The sequence below is a fragment of the Polypterus senegalus genome, chromosome 14 (assembly GCF_016835505.1).
Source record: "Polypterus senegalus isolate Bchr_013 chromosome 14, ASM1683550v1, whole genome shotgun sequence".
In the NCBI taxonomy this organism is placed as follows: domain Eukaryota; kingdom Metazoa; phylum Chordata; class Cladistia; order Polypteriformes; family Polypteridae; genus Polypterus; species Polypterus senegalus.
Genome location: NC_053167.1, coordinates 80,954,074 through 80,975,919, shown reverse-complemented (window position 1 = coordinate 80,975,919; position 21,846 = coordinate 80,954,074). Strand labels below are relative to the sequence as shown.

At 40.4% G+C, this 21,846-nt stretch overlaps 1 protein-coding gene across 1 annotated transcript in view; it reads left to right on the top strand.

The window, feature by feature from the left end:
* Nucleotides 1-21,846, top strand: part of LOC120514855 (BMP/retinoic acid-inducible neural-specific protein 3-like) — a 323,313-nt gene that overhangs the window by 288,684 nt on the left and 12,783 nt on the right. The window contains exons 7-8 of the mRNA XM_039735464.1: nucleotides 4,168-4,404; nucleotides 6,490-6,712. Coding sequence (XP_039591398.1) covers nucleotides 4,168-4,404; nucleotides 6,490-6,712 — 460 coding nt within the window. The remainder of the gene's footprint in view (nucleotides 1-4,167; nucleotides 4,405-6,489; nucleotides 6,713-21,846) is intronic.

The following is a 21,846-nucleotide window of genomic DNA, read 5'->3' as shown; positions in this document are numbered from 1 at the left end:
GACATCTCCATAGGAAGCCCCAGAAGTGATGTCATCTTTGGTTTCAGTATTGCATGCAGTATGTGACAACAGATTGTTGTACTGGCAGATACTCCATGGAGATCTGCTCACTCCCTCCCAGCCATCTGACTCCTGCTGACACTCATCCTCAGATGTCGGTTTTTAGTTTGCTTGTGCTGACTTCATCCAGCTTGAATGGAGGCAAAAGTGAGCCCTGCTTCTATGTCAGTGTTTAAAACTGAACTAATCCTCACACAGCATATCAGATATCTCAGTGTCACTAGAGTGTAATGAAGTCTATCAGCCCAATTTGTGCTGCCAGCTCTCAGTGTCAGTAATCTTTTGGGGTTTGTCTGGGGGCCCCGGCCTGTTTGACAACAAGTTTTTATTCAGTATCAAAAAGAAAGCTTTTTATAATAAAAATATATGGCACTGGGAAAAACTTGCTTTTGATTTAGAATGCATTCACTTCATAAATAAAGCACTTTAAATAAAAGTATTTTTTACAGTTTTAAGAATTATATAGACAAAGCACATACAATTAATGGGAACCTCAAAAATATTTGCTCGTAATATATATAGAATACTTTGAATGGGACATGTTTATCCCTATTCTCTAGATTAATTCTGCTTTACTTTTAAATTATTTATGAACATTTTAATGAGAAAACACAAAGCCAGAAAAAGGTTTGGGGATCTACCCCGTATACTTGAAAGTTAGTGAGCAAGTTGCAAACAAATTTGGGCAAAAACAGAGTAATCTTTCTAGACTGAGTCCAATGTGCAACTGCCAATGTATAGGTAAATGAAGGGGTGTGGCGCTGGTGATGTGTCTGCATGTGAGGTCAACCGCCAACTCCCTAGCCACTTCGTGGATCTGCCTCTCACGTATGGGGAAGCGGATGTACAATTTACATGGATTGTTATTTTCATGGGAATTGTTACATATGCATAATAGAACCAACTATTTTACATTACAGCGAGTAATTAACCATAGTAAAAAATAGTAAAATGCAATAAATTGAAAGAAAATTATGTTTTATGTTGCGTTAGAGGTATTCGTTGCATTATACATTTTTGTTCCGTTTGGCTTTGAAATTAACATGCAAATACTTTTTAAACTTACACTGTTACTGTAAAACTTCAGTAAAAACTATTTTTTTATTAACTTTTTTTATCAATATCGCATTGAATTTTGATTCCGTGTTTGGACTTACATTTTGACAACACAACAAATAACTGCCCTTGAGTGATTATTGTTTCTTTCTCTCTAATAAATAAACAAAGTTTTTCGAATGTTTGTCCCTGTGATTTGTTAATTGTCATAGCAAAAGCTATTCTAACGGGAAACTGTAAACGTTTTAATATAAATGGCATACTGTATCAAGATCTCCTTTGGTGTCTAATGTTATCAGCGGAAGATGTACTACATTACCTTTCTTGTCGCCTGTTAAAATTTTACATGTCATTGCCATGAAACTGATCAACAATTTTCACGTTAATTCGATTGACTTCATCGTTTCTTGGTACTAGGATTGCCTGTATACTCATTTCTTCTGTTGATAACCCTTCGGGATGAAATTCATCAATAAGATTTGGACATAAGTCTTTTTTTATTGGGAACTTAAAGTGAGGAAAACGTAAAAATTTCTAAGAGCTGAGAGCACAGGAACTGTCTGACATAAGCTTTCAACACGAATGAGAGGTGAGTGGACCATGGGCATGGTTGAGAGGAGGGTGAGGCTTGACAAAATCTCTTGGCAATAGTCTTCTCTCAAGATTTTCTTTTATAATAGAGAAATTTACTTATTTAAAAAGTTTCTGTAAAAAGCCAAATTTCCTCCTGGGGACAAAAATATACAGTTCTGTGTAAGAGCTTTAAGTTTCTCTGTTGTAATTTGCATTTGCAGCGATTGGCATATCAGTGGCACAGTGGTTAGTGCCACTGTGTCAAAGCTCCAGGAAAATAGCTTTGATTCACCATCTCTTTCGATGGGTCTGCATGAGTTTTTCCCCATTTGTCAGTTCTTTGCCAGTTTTTCTCATATCTGAAAGATGTGTACATTAATTTGATTTTAACCTAAATTTTCTAATTATGACTGAATTTATCCGTGAGTTTGCTGTGTGATGGGCTGGCTGCATATGTGCAATCTTTGGAGAGGCTTTCAGTCAAGTGCTTCCACAAAACTGGAGCAGTGCTACAGAAACATGATGATAGTAAATATATTTGAATAGTCTATTCCATATGTGCTTCAGTCTGTATGTTGCCAATGGCAGATCTGTACTTTTTCTGTCAACCTAACTTGTACCTACAGTAACAGTGACAGCAAAATCAGAGCCTTACCAAAGCAGTCCAGTAAACCACAGATAGATACATTTAATTCAGATCCATAAAATGAACTGATTAGCCCAATTGAATGACAAAATATGATGCAATCAAAATGTAATGATCATTTTTAAACATTGATTTTTACTGTTCACTGTTTTTTTAATGCCAGTGGAGCACACAGTGATATAATCTGCTCAAGAAATGATGACAGAGAGTTTTTCAAGCAAGAAGCTGCCCAATGAGAATTTTTTAGTGAGACAAGAACAAATGTGAAGAGTTTCATCTATGACTTTGTAGATGGCAGTGAACAATGAATGATTATTTTTGCTGAGTTGGAGCATTTTTATTATTAATGTTGTATTTATAGCTATCTTTATTGTTTAAAGAAAGATAAAATACTGAAAATAGAATTGTTATGGCACCACTCATTGTGTAAATAAGCAGAACGGGGCCACGAATTTCGTGCTAAAGGAACATCGCACGGAGTAAACCAAGCACGAAAGTATTACTTTTGAACAGACAAGAATCAAGACCAGAAAATCATTAAGGAAGAAATACACAAATAAATGCACAAAGCTGGACAGTACGTTAGCCAAAATGATGACTTTTTATACCATCGCTGAGATGACAATGGCAACACCAGCATCTGGGAGTATGCAATGTGGTAAAATAAATATAACATTTAAATACCGAATGTGTTAATGTAGCTGCTTAGATGGGGAAATAAACTTCCCACTAAATTCTTACTGGACTCATGACAAGAATTCACATTGACCTAGTTGTTATTCCAGTAGCATGAATATTCCTTATAAATAAGAAAAAAAACACCTCAAAGTAGATTATAATGCCTTTCAACAAATAATTGAAACCTCCACTCTGGGTAGAAGCCTGACTGCAGTCCTCTGCTGCTGAATTTTTCAACACCAATGACCAACTTCTGAACAAAGCAATAAGTTTTGCTAATGGTACTCTACTGAATGCAGCCAAACTGAATTATTACTTTTTATGTTGTAGCCTATGATATTTCTTCCCCAAATGCAAATGTTTATTTCAAGTCAGTGCCCATTGCTGACAGGACATATTTCTTATCACACATTACAGTTTTAATTAGCATCCATTTTTTACTGACAGCTCTAATGTGCAAAAACACATACAGCACCAAATAACTCCTAGATCATGAAACATTTAAATAAAACAGTACAGAGCCTGGGAAAACATTTTTAAAGTCTGATACTTTTAGCAGCATCTCATTAAGATTTTATATTCTGATTTAAAGGTTTATGATGTTCTAATTGAAAAGTTTGAACAAAGATCTCAATGCTGAATTTAGTAAACTTGAATTTCCTTTGTAAGGTGAAATAGGCCACATGTAATCATATTGTTAGTGTAGGGCTGCGTCAGTGTGCATCTAAAAAAGAAAAAAGATTTTAAATTTATTTCCAAAGGAAAAAGAAAGTAAGTGAAAGACACAACATTTTGGTGGCATCAGGCACCCCAATGAAGGCTATATATCCAAAAATGTGTGTCTGTAACCTTCATTTCTTTTTCAGTATAGAAATAACCGTTAGAATTTTTTGTTCTTCTGCATATGTAATCATGCTGTGGTAAAAATGCCTACTGAAAGAATTTAGAATGATTCTTTTTAAACCCAGTTTAAATAAATAATTCGCCAATTGTGAATGTGTTGTTTGAAAACTTTGGCTGATGGCCATTTTTATGTAGAATGCAACCATGATCAAGGATCTGCTGTTAGAGAAATGAATATATATTTTAATATATATATATTCTCAGCCATATTTAATATCCAGTGCTATTTTCTTTTCTTTTTCCCATCAAAGGTATTCAAGTTATCCTGCCTACTTATTTGCGGGACCGCTTTGTGAGAGCTGCTCTGGGTTACATCAGCTGCAACTCTGAAGGAGACTTTATCTGTAAGGACAATGACTGCTGGTGCCAGTGCACCTCTACATTTCCAGAATGCAACTGCCCATCAACTGATATTGAGTCAATGGAAGAAAAGTTACTTCAAGTCAAAGAAGCATGGAACAATTACAATACTGAATTTGAACAATCGGGTAAGATATTAGATAAGCTGAAGGTAATCTACCTTGTTTCATTGTAAGAAATTACCTACAGGTATTTTAATATTTCTGGTGGTAATAGTGAAGGAGAGAATTAAAATTAGAGTGTCATTATGAACAATGCTGCACATCTTCTCTCTGACACACTAATGCAACAAATTATTCAACAGAAGTGTGTCAGGAAATGCTACTGGGGCTCCTTTATGCCAACAGCCATATGCCTGCATAAGGCCTCACTGTGATTGCATCTGCAAAGTCAGAAATTGTCTTTCTTTGTAATCATTCTGATGTATTAATGTTCATTTATTCATTCATTTAATGAAAAGTCAAATTTTTTCCTGAGCACAAATAAAGTTCTATCTCTCTACACACGTCAGTATACAATGTTAAAGAGTGATGAATAAACTATAGATATGGTATAACAGTAACAGTCTGTATTATACATGTAATCCATCCTACTATTTTCCTAGCTTATTTTTCCAGGGCAGGGTTGTTGGGCTATCCCAGAGACCACCCGGGGCACAAACTCCGGTCTCCTTACTGTGAGGCAGCACTGCTACCACTTCACTACTATGCTGTCCTACATGTGTCCTTAACATAATATACTTTTACTTTTTACTTTTATAGTTTACTGATTTGTCACAATCAGTCTCTAAGATGTCAAAATAGTAATCTCCAAAATTAACAATTCACTTTGTAATTGTTTTAAATGGTTTTAAAAATCACCTGAAAGAGTATGTGATATACTGTATCACCCAGCAAATACAGCATACAATACTAAACACTGGATTAAAAGAATACTTCACTCAAAGAGTATAATTTTTTTAATCTCTTTTCACTTTCCCCATGCTCTTTGTGTTAACGACTGAGAAATATTTTTAATCACATGTTTTATGGGAAACAGGAATCAGAAAGCGTTTTATGGGAACCAATGCTACACAAACAGCTAATGATATCAAAATGTCCATGGAAGGAATCTCTCCCCATACTCATGGGGGTTTCCTCCAGGGATTCTAGATTTTTATCATCTACTAACTCACTCTTAAAGATTTTAAGATTATTGTTAACCCATCCACAACTAATTTGTACCTTAACTCATTGCTTTCAAGATTGTCTCCATTCCCTATGATCTGTACTGTAAAAGCAGGTATATGGATGTGATCTTGTTATTTAGTTGATGCTTTTTTTTTTGTTCTTTATTTGGCCTTATACAATTTCTCATATTAGGAATTTGTTAGTTTTCGCATACCCCTTGGGGTCAGGGCGCAGGGTCAGCCATTGTATAGTGCCCCTGGAGCAATTGATGGTTAAGAGCCTTGCTCAAGTGCCCAGCAGAGTAGGATCTCTTTTGGCAGTGACAGGGATTTGAACTTGTAATCTTCGGGATACCAGCACAGATGCTTAGCTACAGAGGCACCACTCCGCCATGCCGATCTCAACCACTATGCTAATATGACTGGTGTGATATGAAGACTAAACGTGCCAGATGAAGCAAGATATTTTTGTTGATGGATTAAACCTTTCAATGAAGTGCACTTGAAAAAATATGAGTTATGCATTATGCCAAGCCATTTTGTTTCCTAGAGGTCATTTAAGGAATGCTGTGTGACAAATTCCTCTCTTATTGTCCTTATCTCTTGTTGGTGGCTTATTTTAATTACCTAATAATAAAACATTATGTCTAAACTGAAGAAATAGCATGTGAGAAGGAACAGCTGGCTCTGTTGCATTCAATTACCTCAACAACAACACACTAAGTGGTGAAATATTGGATTATTTACAGCGTGGCCGTACTCAACCTTGTCAGAACAAGGAGAGAATTTGCACAAAGCATGTTCATTTTTGAAATGCAAAGCAACATTCAAGCAACATTATTTCTCAAATGATTTAGAAGCAAGTCATGTAAAGTGTAGAAATCACAAAATACCCAAAGTTTACATTTTTTGTGTAGATAAAAACCAAAAAAATTCTTATGACAGAACTGTTGAAAAACATACTTATGGGGTACTTCAACAAAACTATCTAGACAGGATTTTTTTTAAAGTCGAGACTTTATTTTACAATTTTTCATTTCTTTAGGAGAGTTCCAGGCCTTCGTGAGGAGACTTCCTTTGGACTATCGACTGAATATGTCCACTATTTTTTATCTTTGGTCCAAGGATCTGGCTTTGCAACGCCTCTATGACCAACTAGAGGGAACAGTAACGCAGCTCCACGGCAAGGCCCAAAAGATAATACAAAAATTATTCAATCTCAGCAAGCGTTGCGAAAAGCAACCACAATACAAGCTGCCTAGAGAAAGGTGAGTTCAGCATGCTGCATTTTGCTTCTTGGATTACTCACTTTTGTAATACTCTACTATTATTGGTCATAGTGTTTTTATTTGCTGGTTGTAAATAGCCTGATTAGTTGGTTCGCTCCATGCAGGCTGTGATTTTCAGATGACCATGAAATGGAATGAGTGGCTTGGGAGGTTCTATGCTCCTTCTCATCCACTCAAGACTGCTAATGAACAGCATATGGTGATACCACATCTGCATATCATCACTCCTCTGTCCTGACTCTTTTCATGCTGCTTTCAGCTATTAGCTGCTGGAATGTGCTGCTCATATCCATTTAAAGTTCTGACTCCCTCCATGTGTTTAAGAAGTGTTTGAAGACTCTCTTGTTTGGCGAATTTCTGTCTAACTGATATTTGCTGTCAAGTCCTTTTAACTAAAGAAGTGTTATGTGGCTTGCATTTTGTTCTTAACTCTTCACTTGTGATGATCAATTTTGTAACCTTGTCCTGTAACACTTGTACCCAAACAGTCCTTCTGATGGATGTTTACTTGATTATGTCAACGTCTTTTGTAAGTCGCTTTGGATAAAGTGTCTGCAAAACAGATAATTATAAATGCTTGTAATGGATCGAAAGAAGGCTTGCAGATTGTATTGGTTTTTATTTGTTTGCTTGAAATCTAACTGTATAACAATTCTGCCAATGCAGTGAGAACATATAGAGCTTTCCTTGATGTCTAGCAGTAATAATGACCAAAGCTTTTCTTTAAGTTGGGAGGTATTTATGAACAGTTGAAAAGTTCTTATTGAACCAGTTCATGAAAATGGTTTTTGATTTGAGAATCTTTCCAGATATGACCCTTCATCAGCACCATGTGCATTAAAAGCTTTTTGCCCTTTATTGAGAAAGTGTATTATAACCATACTGCCTCACAAGAAAATAATTGAAGAACAGGACTGTCTCCCAGCACATGTTTTTGAATTCAACACATTTGTTGAATGAGACATCTAAAATAATTAAAATATGTGTGAAATTGAAGTTGCTCTTTAACTGATAATTTCAACAACTATGTTTTACTGCATGTTTGTTGTAAGTGGTACAGTAAGTCATAGTAACTGTGCCAAATATAACAAATGTCATAAATAAATAATACTAGCTGTTCATCATCCTTGTGTTTTGGGTCCATTTGTCTGAGAGGCACAATTTTTGCTAGGTAAGCAACCTATTTGTAATGGTTATGGCTAAATAAAGGGTCCAATCTATACTAATAAAAGGAAAAGCCCTCACTCACTCACTCACTCACTCACTCACTCATCACTAATTCTCCAACTTCCCGTGTAGGTAGAAGGCTGAAATTTGGCAAGCTCATTCCTTACAGCTTACTTACAAAAGTTGGGCAGGTTTCATTTCGAAATTCTATGCTTAATGGTCATAACTGGAAGGTATTTTTGTCCATATACTGTAATAGAATGCAGCTCGATAGCCGTGGGAGGCGGAGTTTCGTATTAAAACATTTAACCAATCACATTTCAGCCGTCATTTGTTGCCAGGCAGAGAGGCTTTCACAATCTGTTGTGGAGGCACTCTAACACAAAATAAATGTCGACTAACCTGTTGCTTCAACCAATCAGATTTTGAGTTTGTGTCAGTAGGGCCCTCTAGCAGGCGTACGGCAACGTCACCGTATTCAGACCTATTGATTGGATAGAAGCCGATATGAGGAACTCTCCGAGGCCACTGAACGGACCGCAAACACTCCGAGCGAAAGATCGTCGCGTGCACTACTGCCAACTCCATGGCAGGATTCTGGATAATATTATTTGCCAGACACAGACCAGATTTCAAGACCATGAAAACCTTATATTTGTCACGCTCCTCGAGCCCCAGAAGTTTCGGGAATACAAGAAAAATTTCACACATGCAGCATTCTCCACTTTAACACAAGAGCCACGGAGCGCTTTTTGATGTGTCTCGGCTAAAAACAGAACTGACTGTAATGTATGCCATGGATGATTTTGCAGGAAAATCTCCCACTGATCTGCTTGACTTCCTTCATCAGAAACATCTGAATGACAGCATGGGGCAGCTGTTCACATTGGTATATTTGGCGGTCAGCATTCCTGTGTACACTGCTTCTGTCGAGCGGACATTTTCAGCCCTAAAGCAAATTGAAACTTATGCCAGAAATACCATAGGGCGGGTTCGTCTTTCAGCATTAGCTTCGATGGCGATAGAAAGTGAGGTTTTCATGGAACTGAAGCACATGGATAATCCGTACAACAGAGTAATTGAACTGTTTTTGAGGAAAGAGAGGGCGATGGATTTTATTTACAAATAATCCAAATTTTTGGTGAGTAAAATGTTGCGATTTTCCTAAATAATATTGCAACTTTATGAGTTATTATTGATGTTTTTTATGTGTGTCGCGGCTGTGGCTGCAGTAGAAAGGAACTTGTTCATTCCTGGTTTGTCTATTCAATAAAGGCATTTATTGTGGCTACAGGAGTTATCTTTATATATATATATATATATATATATATATATATATATATATATATATATATATATATATATATAGTCACAACCGGATGGAGGTGGTACCCAGCCGGGACGCCTGAGAAGACAGGAGGGCTGGTGTCTCCTCCAGACCTCGAGGGGGCGACTGCCCTGGAGGCCTTGGGTAAAGAGCTGGGAAGCTCGACCCTGTAGGGATCCGGGGTGAACGCCAGGGGAACCCTAGACCTTAGCACTTCCGCCACACCCGGAAGTGCTGGGGGTAAGAGAAAACGGGGACACCCGGAGTGCTTTCAAGGAGACAGCTGGCACTGCTGGCACTTCCACCACACTGGGGCGTTTCGGTGGGAGATTGCCGGGAACACACCTGGAGCACATCCGGGTGCTTATTTTAAGGGGCCGCCTCCCTGCAGAAGGTACAAGAGTTGGGTGGAAGAGTGACAAGGTCTGGAGAAGGCAGGAGGTGGCCTGAAGAAAAGAGAGAGAGAGAAAGAGAAGGCATTGGATTGGTCTGGACTGAGAGGTGTTGGTGGGCTTGTGAGTACTGAACTGTATCAAATAATAAAAAATAAATGTGTGCTGAGTGACATGAGTGTGTCTGCCTGTCTGTGTCCGGGGCAATGTTCACAATGGTGCCCAACGTGGGGCCCTCTGTCTGTTCCAAAATGGGGACCCCAAAATAAATATTTTGTGAACGGCCCGGAGCAGCAGGCAACCCCGCGCACGTTTTGAGGGTGCGAAGTGCTCACGGCCCAAAGAAGACGAGAAATCCCCCAGACCGCCACCGGAATGCGGTCGGATTCCTACCTGGTGAGGCAATACATCAACGGGCATTGCAGGGGTGCAGCGAGTTCCTGTGTGGGTGCTGCCAATGAAGACATTCAGGACGGCGTGGTGTATATGAAGACCATGCTGAGGCAGGCGCCTCGGTCAGAAGGGATCCGGGACGTAAGGTCCCTGCTTGCCGACAGCCAGCCCGGGTGGACTGATCGTGTTTGGTATTCAGCAGGCAGGGGCTGCCCGGGTCCACACGGATGGCAAACGCACACCGATCTGCGGCGCTTTGTGTACGCGACAACAGCGATGAGAGCCACCATGGAGGAAATGCTGCAACATGAAGAGCCGGAATGGCGTCGCACCAGGTGGAGAGGAGCCAAGATGGCCGCGGACCGAAAGTTCCTCCCTGAGACGGGATTGGACGGTGTGTCGTGTGCCCGCCAATGACTGTATAGAGGCGGGACGAAGGAATGTACATCTCGTGCCAAGGAGAGACCCGATTGGGCTGGAGAAGCCTCACAGAAAGCAGTCAGCGAAGACTAACAACCAAGTATGTCAATCGTCGACTGACTTTCTGTGTTTGTCTATAATGCAGGTGCTAGGTGCCATCTGTGCTGAACTACAGAATCTGAAGGAGACAGCGGGCGCATCAGTGATGTCAGAACGGCGTGACGCTGGAATCTTTAGACGGACTGGTATCACGGATACGGTGAGTAGAATCGACTCCGTACAGCATAAAGGAGAACCCACCAAACTCGGCCGTGATCCGAATGAACTGTATCAAGTAGGGGGTTATCCTACACTGCATGTGACAATGAGTTCTGTGTGCGAGGGGAGGGGAGAGACAGCGAGAGGGTTGGCAGGACGTGGGCTAATGAGTGCCCAGGATCCTAGCGCCCTACGCCCCAAGCCTGCAACAGTCTCCCGTCGCTCTATAGGGACGCAAACCAGACAGGGTCTGTACCTTTCCCATAGGCAGACTCAAGCCGTTATAGCATCCCAGAATAAAGGGGGAATCGAGGGGAGAGTGCCGATTACCCCGATAAGAAAGGTCGTCCTCTGCGGTGGTGGAAAAAAGTCCCGGAGTCGGTTGGGGAGACAACAGTGAGAGCGAACCCGTCGGAGCCAATCAGATGGGCATGGAACCCACGGAGGGTGTGCCAAACAGGCAAGTGCTGGGGTGCCGGTTGGAGGGGGGAGTGCCAGTGCGTGGCACAGAGGGATGCCAGGGAAGGTTGTCCAGGCAGCGTCTCTGCCCCCTTGTTTCTGTTTGTTACGGGATCGGACCCTGGACGATCAGAAGGGCCCGCTTCGTTGGGAACCTGCCCTCACAGGACGGGACGCTTCACTGAAGAATTCTTTGCTGGCGATGGGGCGGCCCCACTACTGGCGGGGGCTACGGAGGCGCGGCGCTCGCTCCAAAAGGGCAAGAAAACCTCGGAGGGGGTGCCGAAGTGAGTACGTTCCAGGGTGCCGACTTGGACCCTGGATACGTAGTAGGACCCACTTCGGGGAAGAATTGCCCACGCGGGATGTGTCGCTCTGACCGACATGTCTTCGCTAATGGTGGGGCAATGTCACAACCGGATGGAGGTGGTACCCAGCCGGGACGCCTGAGAAGACAGGAGGAGGGCTGGTGCCTCCTCCAGACCTCGAGGGGGCGACCGCCCTAGAGGCCTCAGGTAAAGAGCTGGGAAGCTCGACCCTGTAGGGATCCGGGGTTACCGCCAGGGGGATCCCAATACCAGGAAGACCCTAGACCTCAGCACTTCCACAACACCTGGAAGTGCTAGGGGGAAGAGAAAATGGGGACATCCGGAGTGCTTTCAAGGAGACAGCCGGCACGTCTGCCACACTGGGGCGTGTCGGTGGGAGATTGCCGGGAACACACCTGGAGCACATCCAGGTGCTTATTTAAAGGGGCCGCCTCCCTGCAGAAGGTACAAGAGTCGGGTGGAAGAGTGACAAGGTCTGGAGAAGGCAGGAGGCGGCCTGAAGAAAACAGAGAGAAAGAGAGAGAGAGAGAGAAAGAGAAGGCATTGGATTGGCATGGACTGAGGGGTATCGGGGGGCTTGTGAGTACTGAACTGTATCAAATGATAAAAAATAAACGTGTGCTGGGTGACATCAGTGTGTCTGCCTGTCTGTGTCTGGGGCAATGTTCACAATATATACAGTGGTGTGAAAAACTATTTGCCCCCTTCCTGATTTCTTATTCTTTTGCATGTTTGTCACACAAAATGTTTGTGATCATCAAACACATTTAACCATTAGTCAAATATAACACAAGTAAACACAAAATGCAGTTTTTAAATGATGGTTTTTATTATTTAGGGAGAAAAAAAAAATCCTACATGGCCCTGTGTGAAAAAGTAATTGCCCCCTTGTTAAAAATAACATAACTGTGGTGTATCACACCTGAGTTTAATTTCCGTTGCCACCCCCAGGCCTGATTACTGCCACACCTGTTTCAATCAAGAAATCACTTAAATAGGAGCTGCCTGACACAGAGAAGTAGACTAAAAGCACATCAAAAGCTAGACATCATGCCAAGATCCAAAGAAATTCAGGAACAAATGAGAACAGAAGTAATTGAGATCTATCAGTCTGGTAAAGGTTATAAAGCCATTTCTAAAGCTTTGGGACTCCAGCGAACCACAGTGAGAGCCATTATCCACAAATGGCAAAAACATGGAACAGTGGTGAACCTTCCCAGGAGTGGCCAGCCGACCAAAATAACCCCAAGAGCGCAGAGACGACTCATCCAAAAGGTCACAAAAGACCCCAGGACAATGCCTAAAGAACTGCAGGCCTCACTTGCCTCAATTAAGGTCAGTGTTCACGACTCCACCATAAGAAAGAGACTGGGCAAAAACGACCTGCATGGCAGATTTCCAAGACGCAAACCACTGTTAAGCAAAAAGAACATTAGGGCTCATCTCAATTTTGCTAAAAAACATCTCAATGATTGGCAAGACTTTTGGGAAAATACCTTGTGGACTGATGAGACAAAAGTTGAACTTTTGGAAGGCAAATGTCCGTTACATCTGGCGTAAAAGGAACACAGCATTTCAGAAAAAGAGCATCATACCAACAGTAAAATATGGTGGTGGTAGTGTGATGGTCTGGGGTTGTTTTGCTGCTTCAGGACCTGGAAGGCTTGCTGTGATAGATGGAACCATGAATTCTACTGTCTACCAAAAATCCTGAAGGAGAATGTCCGGCCATCTGTTCGTCAACTCAAGCTGAAGCGATCTTGGGTGCTGCAACAGGACAATGACCCAAAACACACCAGCAAATCCACCTCTGAATGGCTGAAGAAAAACAAAATGAAGACTTTGGAGTGGCCTAGTCAAAGTCCTGACCTGAATCCAATTGAGATGCTATGGCATGACCTTAAAAAGGCGGTTCATGCTAGAAAACCCTCAAATAAAGCTGAATTACAACAATTCTGCAAAGATGAGTGGGCCAAAATTCCTCCAGAGCGCTGTAAAAGACTCATTGCAAGTTATTGCAAACGCTTGATTGCAGTTATTGCTGCTAAGAGTGGCCCAACCAGTTATTAGGTTCAGGGGGCAATTACTTTTTCACACAGGGCCATGTAGGTTTGGATTTTTTTTTCTCCCTAAATAATAAAAACCATCATTTAAAAACTGCATTTTGTGTTTACTTGTGTTATATTTGACTAATGGTTAAATGTGTTTGATGATCAGAAACATTTTGTGTGACAAACATGCAAAAGAATAAGAAATCAGGAAGGAGGCAAATAGTTTTTCACACCACTGTATATATCTACACACCCCGATCTACATACTGTCAAATAAACGAACCACATACCGTGGCGCAACATGAGAGGCTTTGCTTCTTGCGCTGATGTCCGAGGTTCGATTCCCGAGAGGGGGTGCAGTGAGTGTGTATGCCTGATGAGCCCAGAATTAGGGCGAAACACGTGCCGCGTACTGTTTGTATTATTTGACAGTAAAACTATTTCAATATATTCAATATATATATATCTGCGCTTCCCAATTCATTTTACCCTCGCACCCCCTTGGTTTGAGAAGAAGTATGAAAAAATATGAGGTTAACACAGAAAAACAGATCACCAATTGAAGCTTTATGAATAATGAATACTTTATTCGCCATCAATAATTGTTTTGGTAAAGCCATACTCAGTGTAATCCTCCTTCCATTTTATAATTTTTCAGCGACTAGCCATGATTAAATGAACAGTAAAAAAGTAACAGCGAAACAAGGGTGACTTATTTAGGCAGGCGACAGCTCAATAGCTCGAATTTGGATATAAGTAGGTTCTATTTAGTCGAAAGAAATATCTTTGGTAGGAATGGAAGTTGAATTTAGTCTTTAAATTTCTATGGTGAAGAAAAATTTATGCAATGATGACTAAATTTAACTTACATTTCTACTAAACATATTTCTGTCGACTAAACATTGCCTGCCCATTTAATTAGCCTGCCCATTTAATTATTTAGTAATGGATAGATAAATTAAGATTTTGTACAAATAATGTTTTTAATAATGAATATAATAATGAAAAATAATGAATTTTTCTTCCTTGATGGATTCTGGCACCCCTAGCAACAGCTGCTCGCACCCCAAAGGAGATACAGTAATCCCTCCTCGATCGCGGGGGTTGCGTTCCAGACCCCCCCGCGATAGGTGAAAATCCACGAAGTAGAAACCGTATGTTTGTATGGTTATTTTTATATATTTTAAGCCCTTATAAACTCTCCCACACTGTTAACATTATTAGAGCCCTCTAGACATGAAATAACACCCTTTAGTCAAACGTTTAAACTGTGCTCCATTACAAGACAGAGATGACAGTTCTTTCTCACAATTAAAAAAAAAACAAATATATCTTATCTTTAAAGGAGCGCCGTCAGGAGCAGAAAATGGCAGAGAGAGAGAGCTCGCAAAGAAAAGCAAACAATCAAAAAATCAATACATGCTTTTAAGTATACAGAAGCACCGCGATAAAGCGGCATTTTGTAGAAGAGCGTCCGTGTCCTCTGTGCAAACAGCCCCTCTGCTCACACCCCCTCCGTCAGGCAGAGAGAGCGAGAAAGATAGAGAGAAGCAAACAAGCGCCACGCGGGAAGCATATCTTATAGCATTGAGGAGTTTTAGTTAATATGTAATACATGCTCTGATTGGGTAGCTTTTAAGCCAACCGCCAATAGCATCCCTTGTATGAAATCAACTGGGCAATCAAACTGAGGAAGCATTTAACCTAAATTAAAAGACCCATTGTCCGCAGAAAGCGTGAACCAGAAAAATCCATGATATATATTTAGATATGCTTACATTTAAAATCCACGATAGAGTGAAACCGCTGAAAGTCTAAGCGCGATATAGCGAGGGATTACTGTATATATATATATATATATATAGATATAGATATAGATAGATATAGATATATAGATTATATAGATAGATAGATACAGTATATAGATATAGATATATATATACAGTATAGATAGATAGATAGATATACAGTGGGTACGGAAAGTATTCATACCCCCTTCAATTTTTCACTCTTTGCTATATTGCAGCCATTTGCTAAAATCATTTAAATTTACTTTTTTCCTCATTAATGTACACACAGCACCCCATATTGACAGACAAAAAAATGAATTTTTGAAATTGTTGCAGATTTATTAAAAAAGAAAAACTGAAATATCACATGGTCCTAAGTATTCAGACCCTTTGCTCAGTATTTAGTAGAAGCACCCTTTTGAGCTAATACAGCCATGTGTCATCTTGGGAAAGATGCAACAAGTTTTTCACACCTGGATTTGGGGAACCTCTGCCATTCCTCCTTGCAGATCCTCTCCAGTTCTGTCAGGTTGGATGGTAAACGTTGGTGGACAGCCATTTTTAGGTCTCTCCAGAGATGCTCAATTGGGTTTAAGTCAGGGCTCTGGTTGGGCCATTCAAGAACAGTCACAGAGTTGTTGTGAAGCCACTCCTTCATTATTTTAGCTGTGTGCTTAGGGTCATTGTCTTGTTGGAAGGTAAACCTTCGGCCCAGTCTGAGGTCCTTAGCACTCTGGAGAAGGTTTTTGTCCAGGATATCCCTGTACTTGGCTTCATTCATTTTTCCCTCGATTGCAACCAGTCGTCCTGTCCCTGCAGCTGAAAAACACCCCCACAGCATGATGCTGCCACCCCCATGCTTCACTGTGGGGACTGTATTGGACAAGTGATGAGCAGTGCCTGGTTGTCTCCACACATACCGCTTAGAATTAAGGCCAAAAAGTTCTATCTTGGTCTCATCATACCAGAGAATCTTATTTCTCACCATCTCAGAGTCGTTCAGGTGTCTTTTAGCAAACTCTATGCGGGCTGTCATGTTTCTTGCCTCTCCTCAGTGTGTGGAGACAACCAGGAACAGCTCATCACTTGTCCAATACAGTCCCCACAGTGAAGCATGGCGGTGGCAGCATCATGCTGTGGAGGTGTTTTTCAGCTGTGTATGTATATGTGTGTGTGTATATATGTAGATATGTATGTATATATGTATGTGTGTGTGTGTGTGTGTTTGTGTGTATATATATATATATATATATATATATATATATATATATATATATATATACAGTAATCCTCCTCGATCCCAGGGGTTGCGTTCCAGACCCCCGATAGGTGAAAATCCAAAGTAGAAACCATATGTTTGTATGGTTATTTTTATATATTTTAAGCCCTTATAAACTCTCCCACCCTGTTAACATTATTAGAGCCCTCTAGACATGAAATAACACCCTTTAGTCAAACGTTTAAACTGTGCTCCATGACAAGACAGAGATGACAGTTCTTTCTCACAATTAAAAGAAAGCAAACATATCTTATCTTCAAAGGAGCGTCATAAAGGAGCGTCAGGAGCAGAGAATGTCAGAGAGAGCGCCGCAAAGAAAAGCAAACAATCAAAAATCAATACATGCTTTTAAGTATACAGAAGCACCGCGATAAAGCGGCATTTTGTAGAGGAGCGTCCGTGTCCTCTGTGCAAACAGCCCTCTGCTCACACCCTCCGTCAGGCAGAGAGAGCGAGAAAGATAGAGAGAAGCAAACAAGCACAGCGCGGGAAGCATATCTTATAGCATTGAGGAGTTTTAGTTAATATGCAATACATGCTCTGATTGGGTAGCTTCTAAGCCATCCGCCAATAGCGTCCCTTGTATGAAATCAACTGGGCAATCAAACTGAGGAAGCATGTAACCTAAATTAAAAGACCCATTGTCCGCAGAAAGCGAACCAGCTAAAAATCTGTGATATATGTTTAGATGTGCTTACATTTAAAATCCAGCGATAGAGTGAAACCGCGAAAGTCAAAGCGCGATATAGCGAGGGATTACTGTATATATATATATATATATTGTAAAAGAACGAGTTTCAACACTTTCAAAAGGTTGGGACAGCCACTCGTATATTGTTCCGAGCTGCAAAGAATTATTTTGGTTACAGCGATGCTGTGTATTCGAGTTCCACACTGAACTGTATGAGGTAGCCAAGATAGAGGCTTTTATGTCTTAACCCGGAAGTGACGTCAGTCTGGGTGCTGGGACAGGAAGTGACGTGAGGGCAGGTAGGTTTTTCCATATTTGATCTGCAGAATTACCTTCACTTGGTCCCTTCAGCTCTATATAGATATAGATATGTATGTATATATACTGTATATGTGCATATGTGTATATATATATATATATAGAGAGATGTGTATATATATATATATATATATATATATATATATATATATATATATATACACTCACCTAAAGGATTATTAAGAACACCTGTTCAATTTCTCATTAATGCAATTATCTAATCAACCAATCACATGGCAGTTGCTTCAATGCATTTAGGGTGTGGTCCTGGTCAAGACAATCTCCTGAACTCCAAACTGAATGTCAGAATGGGAAAGAAAGGTGATTTAAGCAATTTTGAGCGCGGCATGGTTGTTGGTGCCAGACGGGCCGGTCTGAGTATTTCACAATCTGCTCAGTTACTGGGATTTTCACGCACAACCATTTCTAGGGTTTACAATGAATGGTGTGAAAAGGGAAAAACATCCAGTATGCGGCAGTCCTGTGGGCGAAAATGCGTTGTTGATGCTAGAGGTCAGAGGAAAATGGGCCGACTGATTCAAGCTGATAGAAGAGCAACTTTGACTGAAATAACCACTTGTTACAACCGAGGTATGCAGCAAAGCATTTGTGAAGCCACAACACACACAACCTTGAGGCGGATGGGCTACAACAGCAGAAGACCCCACCGGGTACCACTCATCTCCACTACAAATAGGAAAAAGAGGCTACAATTTGCACGAGCTCACCAAAATTGGACAGTTGAAGACTGGAAAAATGTTGCCTTGTCTGATGAGTCTCGATTTCTGTTGAGACATTCAAATGGTAGAGTCAGAATTTGGCGTAAACAGAATGAGAACATGGATCCATCATGCCTTGTTACCACTGTGCAGTCTGGTGGTGGTGGTGTAATGGTGTGGGGGATGTTTTCTTGGCACACTTTAGGACCCTTAGTGCCAATTGGGCATTGTTTAAATGCCACGGGCTACCTGAGCATTGTTTCTGACCATGTCCATCCCTTCATGACCACCATGTACCCATCCTCTGATGGTTACTTCCAGCAGGATAATGCACCATGTCACAAAGCTTGAATCATTTCAAATTGGTTTCTTGAACATGACAATGAGTTCACTGTACTAAAATGGCCCCCACAGTCACCAGATCTCAACCCAATAGAGCATCTTTGGGATGTGGTGGAACGGGAGCTTCGTGCCCTGGATGTGCATCCCACAAATCTCCATCAACTGCAAGATGCTATCCTATCAATATGGGCCAACATTTCTAAAGAATGCTTTCAGCACCTTGTTGAATCAATGCCACATAGAATTAAGGCAGTTCTGAAGGCTATGGTGTTCCTAATAATCCTTTAGGTGAGTGTATATATATATATATATATATATATATATGACAACAACACTCATAACAGTGACAAAACAATTACATTGACAATCATGTTACGTTATTTTCAAAATGTTTCCTTTTCTTTTTCATTACTTCTTTAACACACTACTTCTCCGCTGCGAAGCGCGGGTATTTTGCTAGTATACAATAATATGCAAGACTGAACTATGTCGAGCAACTGGGAATACATGTGGGATGCCAGTTATGAGAGGATTAATGAACAATTCAGAGCAAATGTGAAATAATATTATCACAACTCAACGTACACAATGAAAAAACACATTCTGTGGAGGCACAAAACATGAAACAGAGTCTCCAGTTTTAGGTAAAGATAGCCAAGGCTAAACATATCTCACAAGCACTAGTGCTAGCCTGAAAAAGAAAGAAGCTCACAGCACAAGGCCTTCTGGTCAAATCTGAAAGGTTTGCTACACACATCTGGCCCTAAATGGCCAAAATAGATAACCTGCCTACCCCAAACTAGCTCCTAATGAGTACAAACAAAAAAAATTAAGTACTGAACAGCAAAATGAACATTGTGCAATGACAAATTGCTGGAATCTTGTTTTCTAACCTAAATCAGTAGAGCTGACAGCCTTACCAGATTCCGTGCTTCTTGTGTGTTTAAAAAATATGCCCGTCATATTATTGCACTGTCCACTGTCTTGAAGGTAACCATTTTCTAGTAAGGTCATTACATTTTGGATCCCATAAAACAAGAAAAGATTGCAGAGTCAGGACAAAATAAAGAACAATGAAAAAAACAATTTTAGTAATTCCACAAAATGCTGCAAAAACTCCCCTCAACGTGCTGTGGAACTTAGAAAATATGGTTAGTCACTGTCATAAAAAGAACTTGGTGAGCAAAGCTGAGTGCTGCCATGCTATCAAGCAAGCATTAATGTAATAATAGCTGCCAAATGATATATGTAGATTTCAAACTGCTTATTAGTGGGTGCAGAATTTTAAATGATAATTACAAAGCTTTTGAGCTTAATAGACCTGTCTAAACACACATCTTCAAAGGAAATGTCAATACATGTGAATCAAATAACCGTGTAGAACAGGCTCATAAAAGTATGCATCCCTAAAAATGTTGATTTTATTACATAAGTATTTACCTTCCCCGCCTACTACTATTATATAAAATATAGCAAACTTTTAAATAAAATAAAGAGTTTGTAAAGAAAATAGAATTATAAGGGTGTTCATTTGGTGGAAACTTTTCATAAATGAGGGGGCAAATAGAGTATGTTTACTGTCTTAATAGTGCACTTTTTCATATGAAAGGTAGTCATAGACTTAATTAAAAAACAGAAATAAGAAAAGAAACATATTATTAAATATTATTTGTCATTCATTAAACTGTCACATTTGTAGTGAAGACATTTAAGAACACCAGCTTGTGAAAAGAACATTGAACACATTTGTGAAGTATAGCCACTTTCTTGTAAATGAAATGGCTAGGTAAAATTTATAGCTAGGAGGTGCAAAGCTCAGCCTAATGACTTTACATTAGTCCCCCATAGTACATACATTGACTGATGTGTTTGACATTTGCTCCGTATGCAGGGCTGGTTCCACCATTAAGGTGAATTAGGCATTCGCTTAAGGCGTGGATTATAAAGGGGGGCAAAACAACCACAGGGGTTAACTACCAAACAGTCAGTTGGCGCACTATAAAGCTTGACAAACCTGACACCAGCACTGTCTATATGTCCCTTTGTTTCCTGGTTTAGGCTCATTCTTACATTCATCTATTGTCAATACATGTATTGGTATGTCCAAACTTGGATAGCATGTTTGTCTGACATTACATGTAGCAGGTAATGATACAATTCTGTAACTAAATCAGCACAACTGGCATAACTGCACCAAACATTTCAAGTTCATGTTGTGGCCTGGCGCAGTAATGACAGGTCTCGCTAAGGTAAAAGTTGGGACGCCAACCTGGTTGTCCCATTTAATTAACAAAAAAAGGTTCAACAAATGAAATGTTTCTTGGTGTCACGTTTTAGCCTTTAGGCAGAACAGAAACAAAACAGGTTCTGCTGTTAGCTGCGGAATTAGGGCTTGCTCACAAGAACGCTATCTGCAGGTTGCTCTGGTTGTAAATGACGCCTCCTTCTGGGCAGTCAGGTTTCTTATAGTAGATTAGCATTGTAAGCCTGTGCTGTAAAAAGCCTGGGGTCCTAGAAACTATTGAAATCGTCAGAAGAAAATTTGAAATGTAGAGATGTCAGGTAATTGAAAGGAATTACTCTGGGCATCTCTCTCCTAGGAGGATTTGTTTTGCCGACGTGCTCGCATCGCTTGTGCATTAGCAGTCCAAGGAAAAGTAAAAGGGATACCGTTTTGCCGATGTTAGCAGCTAAGCGGCTTTGTCTTTCTTCGGAGGTTTTGTTTTGATGATGTGGTGGCCTCGCTTGTGTTATTAGCGGCTAAGCGAGTTTTCTGTTTCCTTGGAGGTGGAGCCCTTACCCCGACTCCATCTCTCACTTCCGGGCCGGACAGACAGACACACGCACTTCCACATGTAGACATTTATATATAATATAAAGCAGAAGGGGCAGAACTTAGTGCCCTCAGTGATGCAGGGAGAGAAGGAAAAGAGAATGTAAGTGAGAGTGCCCCATCTTGCTCTGGCGGATTTTCTCAATTTAGCCCATGAAGAGATCCTCTGACGCACATGTATGACAAAGTTTATTGTTGTGAGTGCAATTAAATTCTCCCTCTGACTAGGCACAGTTGAATGACAGGTCAGACAATAAATAAATCCTATAACAGTTTTGCAAATGAGTTCAAAATAAAACTAAAAAACTAGTATAATTAATGAAAAAGATAAAAGACTCAGTATTT